The following is an 18,254-nucleotide window of genomic DNA, read 5'->3' on the forward strand; positions in this document are numbered from 1 at the left end:
CATTCTACGCGCATGCGCAGTGTCCCGACTCGCATCTCATCCAACAACACACGAGTCACGTGATCATTCATTTTTCAAATTATGAAGAAACCGCCTCCGGTAAACGATCGTGGGTTCGGAGTGACCGATCTCATATGTACCTACTGTATGCGGGTACGGTAAAGCATCGATTAACCGAACCCACGTCATCCGACTTGATTATTCGACCTCTTCACGGAGTTGCATAACCCCGTGTTACCCGTGTTATAACGACTGTGTAGACCTGTGGTAGTGTACGAAATTGCGACGTAAAAATGTGCATTTCTTTGTAATAATCATTGACTCGAGAATGTGCGCTTGTCCCTTTATTTCATATCATTCGAGCTATAGGACCGATCCTTAATAGCTCGGATAATCGAGGTTCTACTGTATACATATACATTTATATACATACATATTATACTGATAAATATCAGTAGACGCACTTTTTTCTATAAAACATAATATTCACAGCTTATTATACATTGTAAATAAATTCAGAAACAAACAAAATAAAAAACATCAACTTTCTTCTTAGACGGATAATCTTGACAAATTTGCATCGTATGCATTTAAGAGTATAATTAGTAATTACTCTTTATCACTAATTATGTATAGTTTTACAAGTCTTGTGGTCTGCGGTCAACGGGTTCCGCGCTGATTGAGAGACTGTAATAAATATACATATTTGTATATATACATTTGTTACGTGCGAAGCCACTTTTAACCAAACATTTTTAAACAAACCGCGATCTGTACGCTCTTCGCACGTAACATATATATGCATATAATATAGTATATATTCGTTTACGTATACGTATAACTATACCTACCTAATCGACACCCCAGGATCCCTTCTACAGCTCAGTGAAATAACAGCGTGCGTCACTAGTATTATGTATATATTAAGTTCGTAATTTTTTTTTCTGTAACTTTCACCGTCGTCGATATCTTGAAGTACATTGTAATTGTTATAATTTATAAGTATTTCACCGAAGCGCTAGTTTGACATTCATTAGAGTTTACAATAAAAATTCTTCTAAAATGTAACGCGTCGAGGGGATATACGTATGGACGTTGTACCGTAACCTGAAATAGTTCTTGTAGGGTCGGATCCGATGTTCAGACCTACCGCGTGTTGAGCTCAGCTTCGGCCTTTCGGGTATCTTTCGTGCTGGTACAAGGCCTTCCCTAGTTACTGTACAAATAAATACATGCAAATTCACGTACAAAGTATAGCGAATATCGGTATTTCGAAGCCGAGCTAAGCATCCATCATCGGTATGCACTGGTACTCGCATACAGCAATGACACTCGTGTAAATTTATGCGTGAGTTTTTACATAATTGCCTACGTCTATCCCAGCACAGCGTGGAACAATCATTGAGAGTAATTCTTTTCATATATCTTCATGCTTTTAAACCGGCAAAATTCACGCAAGGTCCGTCCGAAGCGTTCAGACCTTTAGAGGATGTAGAAAATCCAGTACACAGCGTTGAACAGAAGGAAACTGACGGGAAAAACAATTCTTGAATACTTGTCGATGATGTTAACGTCTTTGATCTTCGGCATCGAAGCTCGCAATACCGAGGCACCTCTTCGTAATGCATGTAATACCTAGAACAGATCGACACCAATCTCCGTTATCATATCTTATTGTTACTCGAGATTTGCTGCTGCAAAAATCGATCCATGCTCGGTCAATCATTGTTCAACACTCGTAGCGTGGCCGGAACTTGTAAGCACGAGAATAAATGCCTGACAAACATAGATAGATCTCTCATTGTTGGCTATTAGGTTTACGGTTAGCTTGCTATACTCGCTTCGTGCTACCTGCAGCTCCTTCAGCGAAAGAGAAAGCCGGCCAGGTGAACCTCAGGTATCATCAGGCATTCTTGCTCGCACTTACGAGTTCGCTGTCAGGTATAAACGTAAGGAGTACCTGACTGTAAAGCAAGGAGGTATTAACTCGTTGAAATCGCAAAGCACTTTGGAGAGCGGTCGCTTTAAAATTGCTTGAAATCATCGCAATCGCTTGTCACCCGATCCATGAGTGAATACCACCAAGAAGGCGAGAAAGAATACATCGAGAGCATGGATATGTAATTTACATGATTACTTTGGGTTTGTGCTGCCTGGCGCCCCTGTACCGCAAACCGCTCGTTCTACAGTGAGTGTTGTATCCCGGAGGTCGAGAAATTCGGAAGCTTGGAGGAAATTTGGCCGGGTCGTGATCCCGAACCGGTACTCCTGCACCATCCGGAGCAGCCACGATTCCTGACCTGCTTCTTATGCTGGGCAATGGTGACATTCTCAGATCTTGGAGCTCTATGATATCTGCATCTGTCGATTCGGCAAATGGCGAGCTCGCTTCGCCACCTGAGCAGGTTGACGTATTACACACGTAGATTTATGAAACGTGACTATGCATGTAGAAGGATATTTGTAGAAAATTTCCAAATGAATACAGTGCAGATTGCATGTTGTAGCACAATTACTTGTATCAAGTCCTTATCGAATGCCATTTAGATAAGAATTTCTGCGCGTGTACTGTACTACATGTATTTAGTCGTTGACCAGTTCCACGAAGATATAACAACACTTTAGGTAGATAGATAAACAACGTATAAATATGGGTACCAGTTTTTGCCGTGGTAACTGATTTTTTCTCCGTTCCTTCCTTCTTCTTAGTCTTCTTTTTAGCCCTGGCACCCCAGTACGTATAGTTTACAGCCGCATACTCTAGGAGGGCGGCGAATACAAACACGAAACACATTACGAGATATATGTCAATCGCCTTCACGTAGCTTATTCTTGGCAAGGAACTCCTGACGCCCGTTGATATCGTAGTCATCGTCAGCACAGTGGTAATACCTGGAATTCCGTATAATCTTGTACGTGTAAGGCTATGGCGACAAGAATCATTACGGTGAATTATAACACGTGGTTGTGCATAATTCGTTTACTTCTTCTAAATTCATTCCTCAGACATTTTTTGTAAATGTAAGATTACAGGCTTGGCAACGAGTTCAGTTTATTTTACTCATTATGATTCAGTACGGTGTGCGAGTCTTACCCAGTGCGACTCTCGCGCTGGTTGCCTCGTGGTTTATCCAGAAGCTGACCCAGCTAAGCATTACGATCAGAATGCTGGGTAGGTAGGTTTGAAAGACAAAGTAGCCGATATTTCTTTGCAGCTTGAAGCTGAGAGAAAGTCGCTGATAGATGCCAGTCGCCAATCTTTCCTTACGATCATTTGTCTCGTAGCCGATAATCGTAAATTGTGGCAACTCGGCTTCTTCAACACCACGGACCGGTGTCTCCTTCCAGTACATGACAACGTCCAGAACCGTGTACCCATCTGTCCAGAAAAATAACTATATTTAATGTATGTATTCATATATTTGTGCCGTCGTTGCACAAACAAGAGAATATTCGTACGTATGTTAGGACTAGTGTAGAAACGTACAGCTTTCAATTTCGACAGTGCAATTTTGAGAGTCCAGTGGATAATAGTGAAGATCCATCATGCAGGCCAAGGTTGTTGTAAACCTCATCCCGTAAGTGACAGATCCATCCCCTGACAGACGCACCAACTTGTTTCGCTCCGTCACGTCATGTAGAAAGCTAAGATTGGCAAACCATACCGAATAATTAGCATTAGCTGGTTAAAATCAGCATTTCACCGACCGATTGCGTTAAATATCACATTTGCAAATGACCAACTAAAATTAAGAATAATGATTCGATTGCTGAATACTTTTGTTACGACGCATACAGATTATCTTAATTACTTATCAATAATTTACAACCACCCATGTGCTCACTGGTAGCCGATTTTTTTCAACCAGACCCTTCCTAATATCAACCCTATGGCTGATATCCTTCATTCTCAAGTGCTACGCAACTTTCTTTTCCCCCCACCTTGCTTACTTTTCCCTCAAACCTATCGACCTTATCTGAGTTTTTTCCACCCTCTCGCGCAACTTCGCTTTTCCTTCGATAAGTCAATCACCCGTCACCCTTCAGAAAGAACACATGTGTACATTCTGTGAACACAACGCAATCTCAATTTGTAGTCGCCTAACAATTAGTCCATAACTCTTGACTCAAATCTGTAACTCTCCGTTATCAAGCCATTTCTGTATACGTCAATGTATTGATTTAATCTTTTGTAATTACAATATACTACACGCTACTTAAACCCTGCAAAAAAAAGAAACTTAATTGCAAACAGAACCACCTGTAACCATTTAATAATAATTAGTGCTGTAGGAGGAAAGAACTTTGTTTCTCGTATTTTAATGCCGGCAAGTTTTGCCATTGGAAAACAAATTACGCATGCGGTTGCAGGATCAGAAGGTCCAAGTTGCGGGAATGATATGGAGAAACTTTTGGCAAGTTATTGAATGAGGTCAGTCGGTGTATAGCGACAACCCGCTGACTACCCCACTTACTCTTCCAAGTGGCCCAGCTTAAGGAGCACTATTCTACATGATCTGCGATTGACCCATATCCTCGCTTATCATACATGCATATGTATAGTAGGCATGTGTAAACCTTTGGATTTATGTGCATCATGCATAGTTATAGCTACAGTTAGAGACGTGTATCGAGCACAAGGCAAGAGTGGGGAAAATTTTTCAAATCGATCGCTTTTACCCATATTCACGCAGGAGGTGCGGTGTTTGTATCTCACCTTTTCTGCGTCTTCTTAGCCTAGCACAAAGAGTATGTCACGTACCTAATTCCAGATTTTAAGTGAATACAACAATACGCCTGTGCAGGGTATATACTACGCACGTGAAAAATTTCGACTAAAAATAAATCAGGCACCTTTGACTTGTAAATCATTTCCACAAACTTCAGATGCTATATTTTTATGAAAGAATGTAAATTCGAAAAATTGGTGATTTCGAAAAATTAACGACGGGGCCAGGAATCGAACCTGGCGTCTAGAGATGCTTGACCGGAGTAAGGCTCGCATTATAGTCCTCCATATACAGTGCTTGAAGAGAAGAAACTTCTTATTCGCTATATTTTTATCTATGAAACGTACCACTCGGTTTCGATAAGCTTGTACGTTAATTGATGGTGAAATAGTAAGTATCATGCAGTGAGGTAAAAAAAGAAAACGAAAACTAAACGTACGTAAAGGTAACATACCTGTTCTTATCGTTAGCAAAAAAGGTATCAGGCACCCAAATCTTTTCGGCAAAATCCCCACTAAGCGTCAGAATTTCTTCTTCGTGCGAAAACGCCAACCTCTCATCTTTCCAGTACTGATTCAGATACATGGTTATGGTATAGTCCTGCGATCAAGAAATCATCCATACTTCAATACGCGTACATTTAACTCATGTGCATAACATATTTCAAATAGGTACAGTATCTGATGAGTCCAAATATACCATATCATTTGTCTCCGAATCATGATGCAGTGTTTTGGCATAAGTATTCCCAAGACTTACCATGTTGACCTCTGATATGGCGTCAAAACTGGCGATTGTCAAATCCATTCCGACCAAGAGTGGTTCACCTAAATGTATAAAGAAAATTTCAGAGGACGTTATTTACCACAGACTTTCGTACTGCACCGCGCACTCATAGCTGAGCATTAAAAAATCTTTAACATAAGTATGTTGATACATGTTAAGTAGAACGGAAGAAAAATTTTCAGTATACCACCAAAGTTTGGTCTCAGCCGAATGTCGTATCCCTCAAGAATCCTAGAAATTGTTTGGGTTACATTTTCCAATCTATCCGATATCCTAGTGTCGGTGGTGGTTTCACTGCTCTCCCCAGTGCTCCTGTACACGGCATATAAGTTACGACGCGTGTTATGTATGATCTACATAATAGATATCTACGTATCGTATTATAATATGAGTGTGTGCAGGCAAATTATACATATAGGTATAAACGTGTAGCAAGTACCTAACTGTCGGTAAATATCATTCTATCGGTATGTCGATGAATATGCATGTACTCTGTACGTATACGTCACATATATGTGTGTCTGCATAACTGTGACATATAATGCATAATTGATTCGCTCCTGACCCACGCGCCTCTTAAAGAGCCATATCTTATATACATGCAAGTATAAACTCTTGAATGACGCAATAAGGCTTTTTCGAAATAATGACATGAGATGGAACGTACCGCATGTACACAACCAGCTGTATGAAATCAAGATGCCTGGGGCATAAATTGAAATATTGGTTACAGAAAACTATAAAAAACTGATGCTTACTTTCGGAAATATACAAAATTTCTATTCATGAGCAATATACCATGTAGAATGATAGCACTGGATTTTACCTCATGGAGCAGTTATAAGTCTACGGTAAAGATGAACTTCGGTACATTTTATGAAGTTGACTTGCGATCCAAAACCAGGTATATACTGTACGGTGGTTCTCGTAACAGTGTTGACGTATGTCAATATTAGTAAAAACTGTGTATTATGATGTATAGATGTATAATCTATTTTCCATGAAAAACCTCGGTGGTATGGTGTGAGAACGTTTTTTATGGAGACAACAAGGAGAACGGATTCTGCTGAAACTTATGGAGACATTGACTGGGCCCAAAATATGAAGTTTCTGAAGCGTACTGTCATCTATCGGGACCTACTTTACTCAGTATACAATAGATCAGGATGTCGAAAATTCGCAATTTATACTTCACCGTAGCTCTGAAATAATAGTTTATCAGTTTACATTTGAATCTATAAGATCCTGTTATCTAAACTACAACGTAGGACAACGAAAATTAATATATAAGGCAAAAATACACAACAGGTTCCATTTTTTATAGCAGTTCACTCATCAAACTGCTAATACAATCAATTTTCAAAAGAGCGTTCTACAAGATGAAAGTACATATCACAGGCTTCACGTTTTGAGCTAATTTTACGGAAACCAGCCTAGAAGTTTGAGCAGAATCCATCCAGATCCAGATATCTGATACTCTCCTTATCAGTGCGGATCAAGGATTTCGATGAAAAATACCCACGTGAATTATATTTTTTACTATAAATGTAGCAAATTTTCCTCTGCACATAGTGATGTTCACTATCTTTAGAGTAAATTCTGCATTTGAAGAAGTATTTTCCACCAAAAAAACCATTTTTTTTTCCCTACAGTTTTGAGTAAAAGGTCTGCTCTTTTATTCTTTCCGTGTCACGTGTTGGCGCGTGGCTCTGAATCCAATCATGTGACAGCCTTACCAGTCAATCCTGGTACGTGCCTACGATCTAAACAACCACGAATCTCCACCCATTTCTACATTGGCCTGTCGCTGGTTTTTAAGCAACGAATATATTTTCCTCTATACCTTTGCAGATAAAAATATGTAAAAGAGGGGCACCTTTCTCCTGTATCACAATTTTGACACCATGAGTTTACACAAGCCCGTCCGTTTGGTTTTCATCCGAAGTAGGTACATACATACGAAGATGTTGATTAAAAGAATATAACAGATGTATGTATGGTATGTTGGTTATTGCGATACTCACCAAACTCTGCGATGTTCCAAATACAGAAGAAGAAATATTAGAAGAGCGTGATGCTTCGTGAACATCTCGTCTAAAGTCCGGATCAATTTTGCAGCGTGGAAGAAACGCAACGATGATTAAGTATACGTGCGATTGAAAAACAATTAGCAGGTCGATTCCCACCCAAGTTGTTTATAGCGGGCACCTACGTCCAACAGCATCATTAAGTTAATCAACGTCCTCCCAAAGTATTGACCGATTGATATACGTCCGTCAGCGTGAAAATGGAAACAAGAAAATTTCTCATACTCGTTGCAATCGATTTCCTCGTTATTTTTACCGCTGTTTTTATCACTTTTTTCTTTGTTACGCCTAACATTATACCGTTATATTATAACGAATAGGTGGTAAGTGTATCGTATTTCCATGATGAATTATAATCATGCTTTGTTCAGAAGTGATCCGATGCGAACATGCCATCACGCAGCTTGCAACACGGTGCTTGTCACGTTGTCAATTGCAGGTAATGCTCGAGATCCAACACATCTATCCCACCATCATCCGTCAGGTTAATCCAGTCACCGTCAACAACGAGATTATATCCATAAAAGCGACACACATGTTGAATATCGTGCATCACCCAGCGAACATGTATTAATTTTCGGCGGAGCAGTGAAATAATTTCCTACTCCCTCGATATCGCCCGCATTATCACCATTCGTTGACATAAAATTTATCTCACCCGAGGTCGTGCATTCTCCTATCATTTACCTCGCTGCAACCGATCGGCGCGCGTTTACATACAACGAGGATGAATTGCGATAGGTGTACCTGAGTTTTACCGTTAAAACGAACGAACGATCAAACGCGGATGTATAATTTGCATCCGCAGAGCGTGACGCGGTTGGAGTGGAAAGATTTTTCCGCCCATTTGCAAGGCTTATATTGACCCCACTCGTGACCCGCCATTAACGAGCATCCACATTTTGGTAAATTGTATACCTTGGGTCCAGGTCGGACCTGCACCACCATTGCCACCTTATTACCTCTGGGGATGCTTTCATTCCAATCAGCGACACTTTGATAAACTCCTACGTAGACCGCATATCGACATCGAAAACCGTTTTACATTCATCGACACACCACCTTCGTCGCACTCTACCTTCGCTCATTCATTCCCTGCTCCTCATATTTTTTCACAGAAAAACAGTATTACAGAGGAGAGAACTACACTGGCACAAACCCAGCATCGGCTCGGGAAATCTCGGGGCGAGGAGACGCGAGCGCGCGCAACTCCAAGCCGCACCGCCCGTCAGCATCCCTACAGCCCTGCTGCATGTACGCGGGGTGCGGGCCGTACCTAAAAGTAGATATATAACATATCCACATACTCGTATAGGGTTATTTCCGCGATATGCCACATAGGGCCCATAATTGTAGACAAATAAGGGTACAAGTCCACTCTGACAGGGAAGGTGTTCCAGATCGATCTCTCCGATTTCATTTCTTTTGTAATATGTTATAGTAGGGTAAAAACTAAGGGACACGTATTTCTTTTTATCTGTCATTAAACACTTTAAGGGGGTGAAACCACCCTCCTAAAAGTGAGGCTTGTTAAGAGGCGATTTGGCAGTTTCACCCACAAGAACACAACATTTTGTAACCAATTGAACTGGAAATGTTTTCTCATAACGAGAAATGGAATGTGTAATTTTCTTGATTACAAGGAAAAAAAATTGATTGCCAAATCATCCCTTGACATGCCTTACTTTGGAGGGTGGTTTCATGTACTCAAAGTGTTTAATCGCAGATAAAAAGAAATACGTGTCCCTTAGTTTTTAGCCAACTGTAACGTATTTTCAAAGAAATTAAATCGGAGAGATCGATCTGGGATACCTTCCTTGTCAGAGCAAATTTTTTTTCATCTCATTATGCCGAATCAAGTTATGGTATATCATATGTGTGTGCATCAGAAAGATTGAGTAGTACAAAATGACTTGGGAACTATACCATTTCGTTATATTTTTGTTTACCTTAGCCATTTAGTTCCTCTTTCTCCTATGAGGCAATTTTGTTTTTATACAACAATTATACCTCGATCGGAAAATTTTCCGAAAAGCGATCTGGAGGTACCTCAAAAGCAGTGAATATCTGTTATAAAATACGTACAAAATTTCTGAGCTTGCGCATGAAGACAACTCGACAGAGGGTAGAAAGCTGCTTGGCTCGCGGGTATTGCAGTGGGGACGTAGATAGAGACTAGCTCTACCTAGCGTCACGAATTTCTCCAAGTATACATGTGAAAATCAGTTGATGCCGACGCGCGAAATTTTACTTTATCGCAGCATATTCAAATGTAATCAGCTACTCACGCATTCGGGCGGTTTTAACGTGGTTTCACCAAACTTTCAGCCGTCGCGAAGCTTCAGCTTATTCCTTAAATTCAAACGAGTTAAATGCAAGGGACACGAAAAGTGAATGCAGTGAAAGTGATTCGATAAATTCACGATGAAGATGATCATAATGATCTGGCACGGAAATATGCTGACGATACTTATTTTGTAAGTTGTTTTTATATTCGATGTTATTTTCCCGAGTACTTATCGTGATCGTGGTTCTTGCTGTCGTTCTCTCCATTATTCCAGTAATAATTGTCAGGATGTTTTAACAGTTTATCCAACTGTATTATATACGCTGCGTTAGAATTAACGATTGATGACAGCTCTCAGGTATGCTACTTTTACATTGCGATTATAAATTATTTCTATCGCTGGTTCTTATAATTAGAGATGAGAATGAGCGCTAAACCGTATCCATGTATAGACACTTTTTACCTGTTGTTGCATCTGAATCAACGGATACATGTTGGGATACAGAAGATTCGTTCAGTTAATACTTTTAGGCCAGCTATCAGACTATCATCGAGTCACTTTCTTGCAAGGAATAGGTCTGTTGTACAGTAAGATTACTTTTATGCCCCATATTCCTTCTTGGATAAATCCGACCCCTTAAATCCCGTACAGAAAAATAGTATCCATGTAGAATAGTTTTGGTCTCTTAATGCTTCGTCAGTATTCCGAATACTGGTATAAGATAAGAGAAACTTCCTATAAGAGATACAGGGTATAAATATTATGGTTGCAAACGACAAGTTGTACAGGAATTAATAAATATTACAGTTCGCATACACTGCGTGTTAGAATACAATGGTTACACAGCTGATAATCGTTGGCAAAAGGTTCAGTGACGCCGTTCAAAGGTAGAATTCACTAGGAGAATCACTTGAAAGGATAATAGTAGCAATACCAAGATTAGGACTTGAGTCGAAAAGTTGACCCCAGGCGTACAGCCGAAACATGAACGTGACAGGCGTGAGGAGTTGGGGCTAAAAAGAGGCCAAAAGTAGGTCTCGAAGCATCGTGACGTCACTTGAAGAGAGATGCTGCTGCTGCTGCCTCAGCGACTTTGAAGTACGCTTGAACCTGATGTCGGCTGAAACCTAAATTCATTGGTACATAGCACTGGTATCCTGAGGAAAAGACGTGTTAATAGTTAATTATACCAGCTACTATTTAACCCAAGAAAATACTCTATTTGTATTGTAAAATCTGTACATCCAATAGATATCCCCGTCATTGATGTCGAGTGTAATACATCTTGGAGAAAGTGTGTCGAAAAACTTCTTTACTCTGTTTCAACAAGCATTCGTTGGACATTGCATACTTCGATGCATCCTCGAAAACTCATAGATATCATCCCGCACTAATCGTCAGTGTAACGGAAAAGTCATGCTGTTTTAAATTATATGTTAAGTACTATGTATCCGCTCCACCGGCATGATGACGACGTTGAATCCTCTTCCTATTATCACGCTTCATTTCGGCTCGATAGTTCCGAAATGTATGCAGGTGCATGGGAACGGCACTCGAGTAGTTCTCGACTTTCTGAAAACTGCATGCCTGCAAGCTCTGTTACACATAACTTACAGGTGTGCACATTTCAAAGCTGTATACCCTATACTATACAGTACTCAGCAACTCCAATGAACATATTGAATCTTCATTAAGAACCAGTTCTAATTTTATCCTCTTGTTAGCATGTTTCAGGGCACTAAAAAAACACAGTGAATAAAATCTTAAACCTTTATGAAAATCAATCGTCTGGTAATCGCTCGTTTAGCGAAATCACTGTTAGCCATAATCAATTTCGATTCAATTTGAGTATAAATTGGTTTGTATTTCCCAAACTAAATCGCCTGACTTCTTACCATGGATTCAAATTTTTTTTTATTACGAAGAATTGCCTATTTCATAGAAATTGCTGGTTACGACTATCAGTGATTTTGCTAATCGAGCGATTACGAGAAAACTTCGTTTTGTTTTTTAATCGGAAAATTTGCTGGTCATTTTTGTGTATCGCCTTACAACATTCGAAGAGAAGGATGAATATAATTAAAAATGGTCCTAAAATCCTAAAATCGATTGTCGATGCGTCATCTGTGCTTCTTAACTTTATTTCAACAAATCTATTTTCTACTTGAGCACATTCATACAAAAGGGGTATTAAATGTTGATTACTACTTCTAAATTTGTCTTACCTAGACTCGTGGTCTCGTTTTCATCGATTTGGTGCAGAAACGATCCCACGGGGATCGTGGACCTTGGATCTCTGGACCCGCCCAACACCTCCAGCCTGTCGGCAATAACATCACTGTCATCACTATCCCTCAACGAGATGTATTGGGATCCTATATCCAAGAATAATAATAATGTGATAAAGCAGTCCATCGACACAAGGATTGCCGTGAAAACTGTTCTGCCGGTGGCCGTGAGGGAAGGCAGATCAGCTGTGAATGACATGGTATCAAAAAATATTACCATGGTTCTCGAAAATTTGTTGAAGAACTACGAGAATAATCAACTTCCTACCCACGGAAAAGGTTCAGCAATTAACCATTCCAGTCAACTAATATAGATACATGTAATTACATTTGGAATAGTCGTAGGTACTACCTTTACCATTTCGTAATTTCCATTCTCATCTCACTATTGCCTTGCTTCCGAAAAACTAGCTAGCTTCAGTAAAAGGAAATGACTAAGGGGAAAAAAAATTCGGAGTTTGGCCGGCTTTTTCGTTTTTACATTTCTGCTCTTCGCTTCTACATTTTATGTCCGCCCAAAGGCGTTCCGTAAACCCATAGTTGCATGATCAATTTTCTATAGAAACTACCTTCCTTCTACCTTCTTTGCATTTCTGTAGAGGATGTCCGATAATTTGCGTACAGCAAGCTCGTAGCGATGTTGTGCATGAAAGTTGAGGATATTTAGGTATTATGTGAAACTTTTATATCGTGCATTTTGACGAAGCTATAAAGCGTACGCAACACAGCTCACTAGTTACCAATTTGGGGACGTAAGTTTTTCCTTACCTCTCATCGTTTCGAAATTTGAAAATCAGATGTTTTTGAGATCGCTGACTAAGAATGTGAACTCAAAATTTGGGTATTCAAAACGACGAATCCACTACCGCGGTGGAAGAGATTGCAAAAAATGACCTGACTCAAATGAAATTTGGTACCCAGGAGTTTTTGAGAACACTGATCACACATTGTTGAACTGAGAATGAAAAAAAAACAGAATATCAAAAATTACATCTCCTCCATGCTTCCGTTTGCACGCCCCATTTTTCATTTTTGTTCGCGGGCTCTGTACCGCACAACTGTGATGTGTGAAGTGTGAAATGAGTGGGAATTTGTAGGCCTCTTCTTAAAAAATTTCAGGTATGCCAACCGTGGTGAAAACTAACATTCTTATCAGAAGTATGGGTCCCATTTCGGAACTTGATATGGTAAGTTGCGGGCTGTTTCGTTCAACGAAAGAGAACCAGGAGCAGTGATGCTGAATTGGAATTTACAGGATTACTCTATGGATTGTTATTTCCGACAATACTGGCGTGACTCGCGACTCAGTTTTTTGGGACCAATAAAATCTCTGAGTCTCAGTATTAAAATGTTGGAAAGAATTTGGAGACCAGACACTTACTTTTACAATGGAAAACACAGCTACGTTCACACGATAACCGTACCAAACAAGTTACTACGCATTTCTCAGGATGGTGACATTCTCTACTCGATGAGGTTTCGTATTCGCCTTTTATCCAGTGTTACTTTACCCCCACTGTACATTTGCTAATGCCAATCAATTTACTTGATTATACTCATGGCGTACCATCGTATCTGACATTTCTTTTTCGCACGTCCATGCAGGCTTACAATAAAAGCAAAGTGTCCAATGGAATTGAGAAACTTTCCGATGGATCGACAATCCTGCCCCTTGATTTTGGGAAGCTGCAAGTATTTCCATAATGCACACTCATATACATTTTTACCCTTTCCCTCTCCCATCGTCAGTACAAAGTGATAATTGCTTCACATGTGCATTACGCTCACTGATACTTGCTTGATATGGGAACTTAAAAAAAGCTACCACTATAAGACGTTATATTAGAAGACTATTGAACAAACTTTTCAGATGCCTACACATCAAGACAGTTGATTTATGAATGGCAGCAGGGTGCCTCGGTAAACTTTGTACCAGGGATGACGCTTTCGCAATTTGACCTCATGGGCTCACCTTATCGTAACTTGACCTTCACTAGAAGCGAAGGTGACTTTTCGGTACTGCAGGTATCCTTCAATCTACAACGACATACCGGTTACTTTCTCATCCAGGTGCGTGTGAATTTCCTGTTATCTTACGTTAAAACGAGTTACTGGTGTGACTATTACGAAAATTTCGGTATCGGTACATTTGACGAAGAAACCGTAAAATTTACCGTTTTTCAGTCACGCTAGTACTCCAGGAAAATCATTCTGTCTTTTACACTATCTTATACGAATACTCTTGACACTTTTAAATATTTATAATTATGATTAAAACTGTAATAACTCAGTGCCCACTTTGCAGGTTTACGTACCTTGCGTGCTGATCGTTGTACTGAGCTGGGTTTCATTTTGGATTCATCGCGAGGCGACTAGTGACCGAGTGGGACTAGGTAAGAGGATTGTGAAATAAACACTCGAGGAGGTACGTCTGTATGATGGATGCATAAACAAATATCTTGTCATTTGACGAGGACTTCTTACTCCTCGATGAATTACTTCAACCTTTGAACCTGACGGAATGAGGTTTCATGTGTATCACAATGAATAATGAATATTCAATCTTCTTATACAAGAACAATAAGTTGGTCTACGTTTTTTCGATCCATTCTTCTGAATTGAGCATATAAATTGTGGCTTACATTGAAGGAATAACGACCGTGCTGACTCTATCGACCATAAGTCTGGATTCGCGTACAGATCTTCCGAAGGTCAAGTACGCTACGGCTCTCGACTGGTTCCTACTGATGAGCTTCTTTTACTGCATTGCAACTCTTTTGGAATTCGCAGGCGTCCATTACTTCACTAAGGTAATATCACCGAACCGTGTCATGAAATTAATAATTATATGACTTCGTGAGATCGTTTCGCACTGTCGTTCTAAGCGTTGAACAGGCGAGTTGCAAATCGAGAAGGTCATAATCACTTGCACCAGTCTACAGCATTTAGAACCATTGGCACACGGTCCATTTGCGCACACAAACTTTAATGCATGCGATACTTTTGCACACGAGACTTTGGAACGCATTGGCACCGTAACCGATGACAATTATGTGTTTTCAACCTTGCCACAAATCCAAATTTTTCGTAAAAAGCGCATTTTTTTCTAACACCGAATATATGCTGGTGTGCCGTAATTTCTATACGCCATAAAACCATGCGATCTCTTCAATTTGTCACTGGTGGTCCTCTTCACCGAATCTTTACGATATGGAATTATGTGTAGACGTTTAAGATAGACGCGATATGATTTCACACCCGTTACAGGTAGGGAGCGGTGAATTCTCTGTGGATGAAGAGGATAATTGGGATGACGATTTCGAAGAACCCATAGGTACCCTCGCTTCGGTACCTCGTAGCTTGCGGATGAATCACAGACTGACATCCAAAAGGCGCAGCTCCCTGATTTGTCCCATATCTAATGTGGGTAGACAGACTGTGTACCATAGATGTATAATGTATATGGATAAAGGATATATATAAATATATAATTAGTAAATAAGTGATGTACAGTGCCGTGCCACTGTTTATTGACTGCTTTTTACTGCTTTTGTGATATTCTGTAACTTCAGCACCTGACGCTAATTCAACTTGAGGCTAAATTGAAACAGGATTCAATCGGTCTTTGTTCTGCAGGGTACACTAGGCTCTGCGACCAGCTTGGGTATCCGCTCACCCCAGGATGCTCCAAACGTAACGTCAATGGAAAGGCAGACGCAGACGGAACGTACGTTGCCGAAATGGAGACAATTCCTGTATTGTTTGGCTGGCGACGATGGTTACAGGTTAGTTTTTAGCACCGTAGATGATTACATTGATCGATCCATCATCCGAATAGGTATTATACCTTATACAACAGAAGCCATAAGGTATTCCACGTCATTTCAACCTGGTCAAGATCATGAACCTGATCTCGGACTCGCTATCCGTTTAAACTTGGTGAAATATTATTATTAATTATTGAGAGATTGCATACGTACATGCATGCCTAGACATGCATCGTACGAATATGAGAAATAAATGTTGGAAACTTTTTACCCGACAGGAGGCAAAGACAACGAGAAGCTACAGCCGGGATCTGCGGCCGACTCGGGCAGTCCGTCAACAGACACGTGAACAGTGTATCGTACATTGACAGAGCAGCTAGAATCTGTTTCCCTGCCTCGTTCGGGCTGCTCAATGTATGCTACTGGATGTTATACGTCACCTGGCAGGACGAATTCAAATGGCAGGATCCACCGATCGCTTTCTTTTCTCACTGACTCCGTGTCCTGGCATGCGGGATCTTATTACAATATCCATATTATCTCAATCTTCGCATTCCTCGTGACAATTGAAATCACCATTACGAATTATCCATAAGCCATAAGCGTTGTATAGACTTGCCGTAAGTTTTCTAGTTCCGAGTAGAATGACAATTTGAAAAAGTGTAGAGGGTAAATTGAATCTCCAATTATGCTTGCTATTGTTCAATCGTCCGCTGATTGGCTCAATGTATGCACGTTTACTCACCCACCTGTTAATTAATTAATTGGGCGAGATCCATCTAGCGTTTGATTGCCGATTGTGCGTCAACACTGCTGAGTTTGCACTCGTGGCAGGGTTCATTGTCAACTGACAAGATGTAACAGCTCATATTCGCAACAGTTTTCTATCGCAGCCTATCCCGCAAAGCACTAGATATTTCAGAAATGTTGCAAAAACTTTTTATTTCATATATTTCATTTCAAGTGTGTCCCAAATATTTTTTATTTTTTCTACTTACTATTTAAATCTATGATATCGTCATTGTTTTCAGTTATAACAAAGACACATTATGGCTTACCCATTTTCACGCCGTTGGCTTGTTGGCAGAAGAGCCACTGAACGCTGTTAATATATTCAATGACTTTCTCACGTTATGCAATTATATGCACTATTGGATTACGTATAATTTTATTCTATCTTATGCTATTACTCAAGCATGATTTGAGACGTGACCCTAATCAGAATGATCATGTGATAAATCATAGAATGTTTTTAAAGAAATCAATGTGTAATTTATTATTAATATTAAAATATATGATCAAGTATTTTTTTTCTGATCTAGTATATCTGACGATTCCTGCGTTTTGTCATTTACTGTGTGATTTCTTATATATTTTATCGTACGTTAGAATTCGAATAGGCCCTTATAGAGACCGGACACAAAAACGGTATAACATTTCAATAAGACCCGATTCATCCATCCGACATTTTAAGCAGGAATTTAACTTTTTCTAACCTTGTGGCAGTTACCTTGTGTAATTTTTCGTAATGGGTTAACACTATGTTCGTATCTTTATAATTGCCTCTTTTACTCACCACTCAGATGTAATCTCAATATGAAACGAAGGTGTTCGCTGTGAGTTCTTCTTGTCCCACATGAATATGGTTGACGCTCAAACATCCTAGTCACAAATCCGGTGTAGCGGCTGCAAACATTCCTAAGAAACCCCAAACTATAAATGATAAGATATTAGGAAACAGCAAGGTATCTTCAAGCGTTCACCGTAGGTGGCGTAAATTAAATCACCACCGAGTGAATATTATTATACATATATTATACCGATAATACACAGCGAAAGACGATATGAAAGAAAATATGTTCACGCAGTAAAATTAGGAGGCTGAAGTTATTAACGTTGCATAAAGAAATATAAAGGAAAAATTCATTATTACACAATTTTAAAATGACTTTCAAGGATTTGGCTCTGCAAAATATGAGTATATTGTATTTATCATGGTTTACTAACAATAAATTTCAGACATTCCTAAAGGTGGGAAGTAAAGATGTTTCCTAAACATGAATCGTTACAGTAACGTTACTAACTTTATCCTCATTAAAAATTACTGTAATCTCGATCTACTCAATCTATTCAATTGACCGGTTTGGCCTGGTGGCACAATAATATACATATGTAATTAAATTGTGTGCACAATGGTAATAAAGAAAATAACATAACGTAACAGGTGCAGACCTATATACTCCTCATTTTGCTATAGAATTCTATAGGCCTTGATCTAGGTAATTTGCCGATATTAAAATAAAATCTG

The 18,254-nt window shown here is 39.6% G+C and overlaps 3 protein-coding genes across 9 annotated transcripts in view; 1 reads left to right on the top strand and 2 right to left on the bottom strand.

Moving 5' to 3' along the window:
- Nucleotides 1–199: 199 nt before the first annotated feature.
- Nucleotides 200–17,607, bottom strand: Lcch3 (Ligand-gated chloride channel homolog 3). 5 transcript variants are annotated; one of them, XM_046631083.2, is made up of 10 exons: nucleotides 8,522–8,824; nucleotides 7,541–7,610; nucleotides 5,704–5,828; nucleotides 5,430–5,557; nucleotides 5,185–5,330; nucleotides 3,488–3,645; nucleotides 3,095–3,379; nucleotides 2,659–2,892; nucleotides 2,138–2,397; nucleotides 200–1,635 (listed from the first exon to the last, which is right to left on the bottom strand). In XM_046631083.2, exons 2-10 carry the CDS (start codon nucleotides 7,603–7,605, stop codon nucleotides 1,483–1,485), a joined length of 1,554 nt encoding a protein of 517 aa, XP_046487039.1. In that variant the 5' UTR covers nucleotides 7,606–7,610; nucleotides 8,522–8,824; the 3' UTR covers nucleotides 200–1,482. The 5 variants fall into 5 exon arrangements, with proteins under 5 accessions (XP_046487039.1, XP_046487042.1, XP_046487041.1 ...); XM_046631086.2 differs by lacking the exon at nucleotides 8,522–8,824 and adding an exon at nucleotides 7,729–8,493; XM_046631084.2 differs by having other exon boundaries at nucleotides 201–1,635; nucleotides 8,566–8,823.
- On the top strand, nucleotides 9,773–18,157 carry LOC124221267 (gamma-aminobutyric acid receptor subunit alpha-1). Of its 2 annotated transcripts, XM_069137023.1 has the most exons (12): nucleotides 9,773–10,080; nucleotides 10,223–10,248; nucleotides 12,121–12,458; nucleotides 13,299–13,366; nucleotides 13,435–13,655; nucleotides 13,785–13,867; nucleotides 14,050–14,249; nucleotides 14,485–14,572; nucleotides 14,829–14,989; nucleotides 15,447–15,602; nucleotides 15,816–15,964; nucleotides 16,225–18,157. In XM_069137023.1, exons 2-12 carry the CDS (start codon nucleotides 10,235–10,237, stop codon nucleotides 16,439–16,441), a joined length of 1,695 nt encoding a protein of 564 aa, XP_068993124.1. In that variant the 5' UTR covers nucleotides 9,773–10,080; nucleotides 10,223–10,234; the 3' UTR covers nucleotides 16,442–18,157. The 2 variants fall into 2 exon arrangements, with proteins under 2 accessions (XP_068993124.1, XP_046487043.2); XM_046631087.2 differs by lacking the exon at nucleotides 10,223–10,248.
- Ranbp21 (exportin-5-like protein Ranbp21) overlaps nucleotides 12,121–18,254 on the bottom strand; it is a 30,391-nt gene continuing 24,257 nt past the window's right edge. Inside the window, exons 10-11 of one of the 2 annotated variants that reach the window (XR_011177406.1) lie at nucleotides 17,523–17,644; nucleotides 12,121–12,211 (exon numbers count right to left, since the gene is read on the bottom strand). The gene's annotated coding sequence lies outside the window, so the exon portion shown is untranslated. Of the gene's footprint in view, nucleotides 12,267–17,522; nucleotides 17,645–18,254 lie in introns of both variants that reach the window. The other variant, XR_011177405.1, reaches the window with a different exon arrangement.

Source organism: Neodiprion pinetum, chromosome 6 (assembly GCF_021155775.2).
Source record: "Neodiprion pinetum isolate iyNeoPine1 chromosome 6, iyNeoPine1.2, whole genome shotgun sequence".
Taxonomy (NCBI): Eukaryota; Metazoa; Arthropoda; class Insecta; order Hymenoptera; family Diprionidae; genus Neodiprion; species Neodiprion pinetum.

Coding starts and splice junctions, on each gene's coding strand:
- LOC124221267 (XM_046631087.2), top strand. CDS start 10,028: ATGAAGATGATCATAATGATCTGGCACGGAAATATGCTGACGATACTT. Junction 10,081..12,120: donor ATGCTGACGATACTTATTTT/GTAAGTTGTTTT, acceptor TGTCTTACCTAG/ACTCGTGGTCTCGTTTTCAT. Junction 12,459..13,298: donor ACTTCCTACCCACGGAAAAG/GTTCAGCAATTA, acceptor AAAAAATTTCAG/GTATGCCAACCGTGGTGAAA.
- Lcch3 (XM_046631082.2), bottom strand. CDS start 17,607: ATGTTTGAGCGTCAACCATATTCATGTGGGACAAGAAGAACTCACAGC. Junction 3,380..3,487: donor CACTGTCGAAATTGAAAGCT/GTACGTTTCTAC, acceptor TTTTCTGGACAG/ATGGGTACACGGTTCTGGAC. Junction 2,398..2,658: donor AGTTACCACGGCAAAAACTG/GTACCCATATTT, acceptor CAACCTGCTCAG/GTGGCGAAGCGAGCTCGCCA.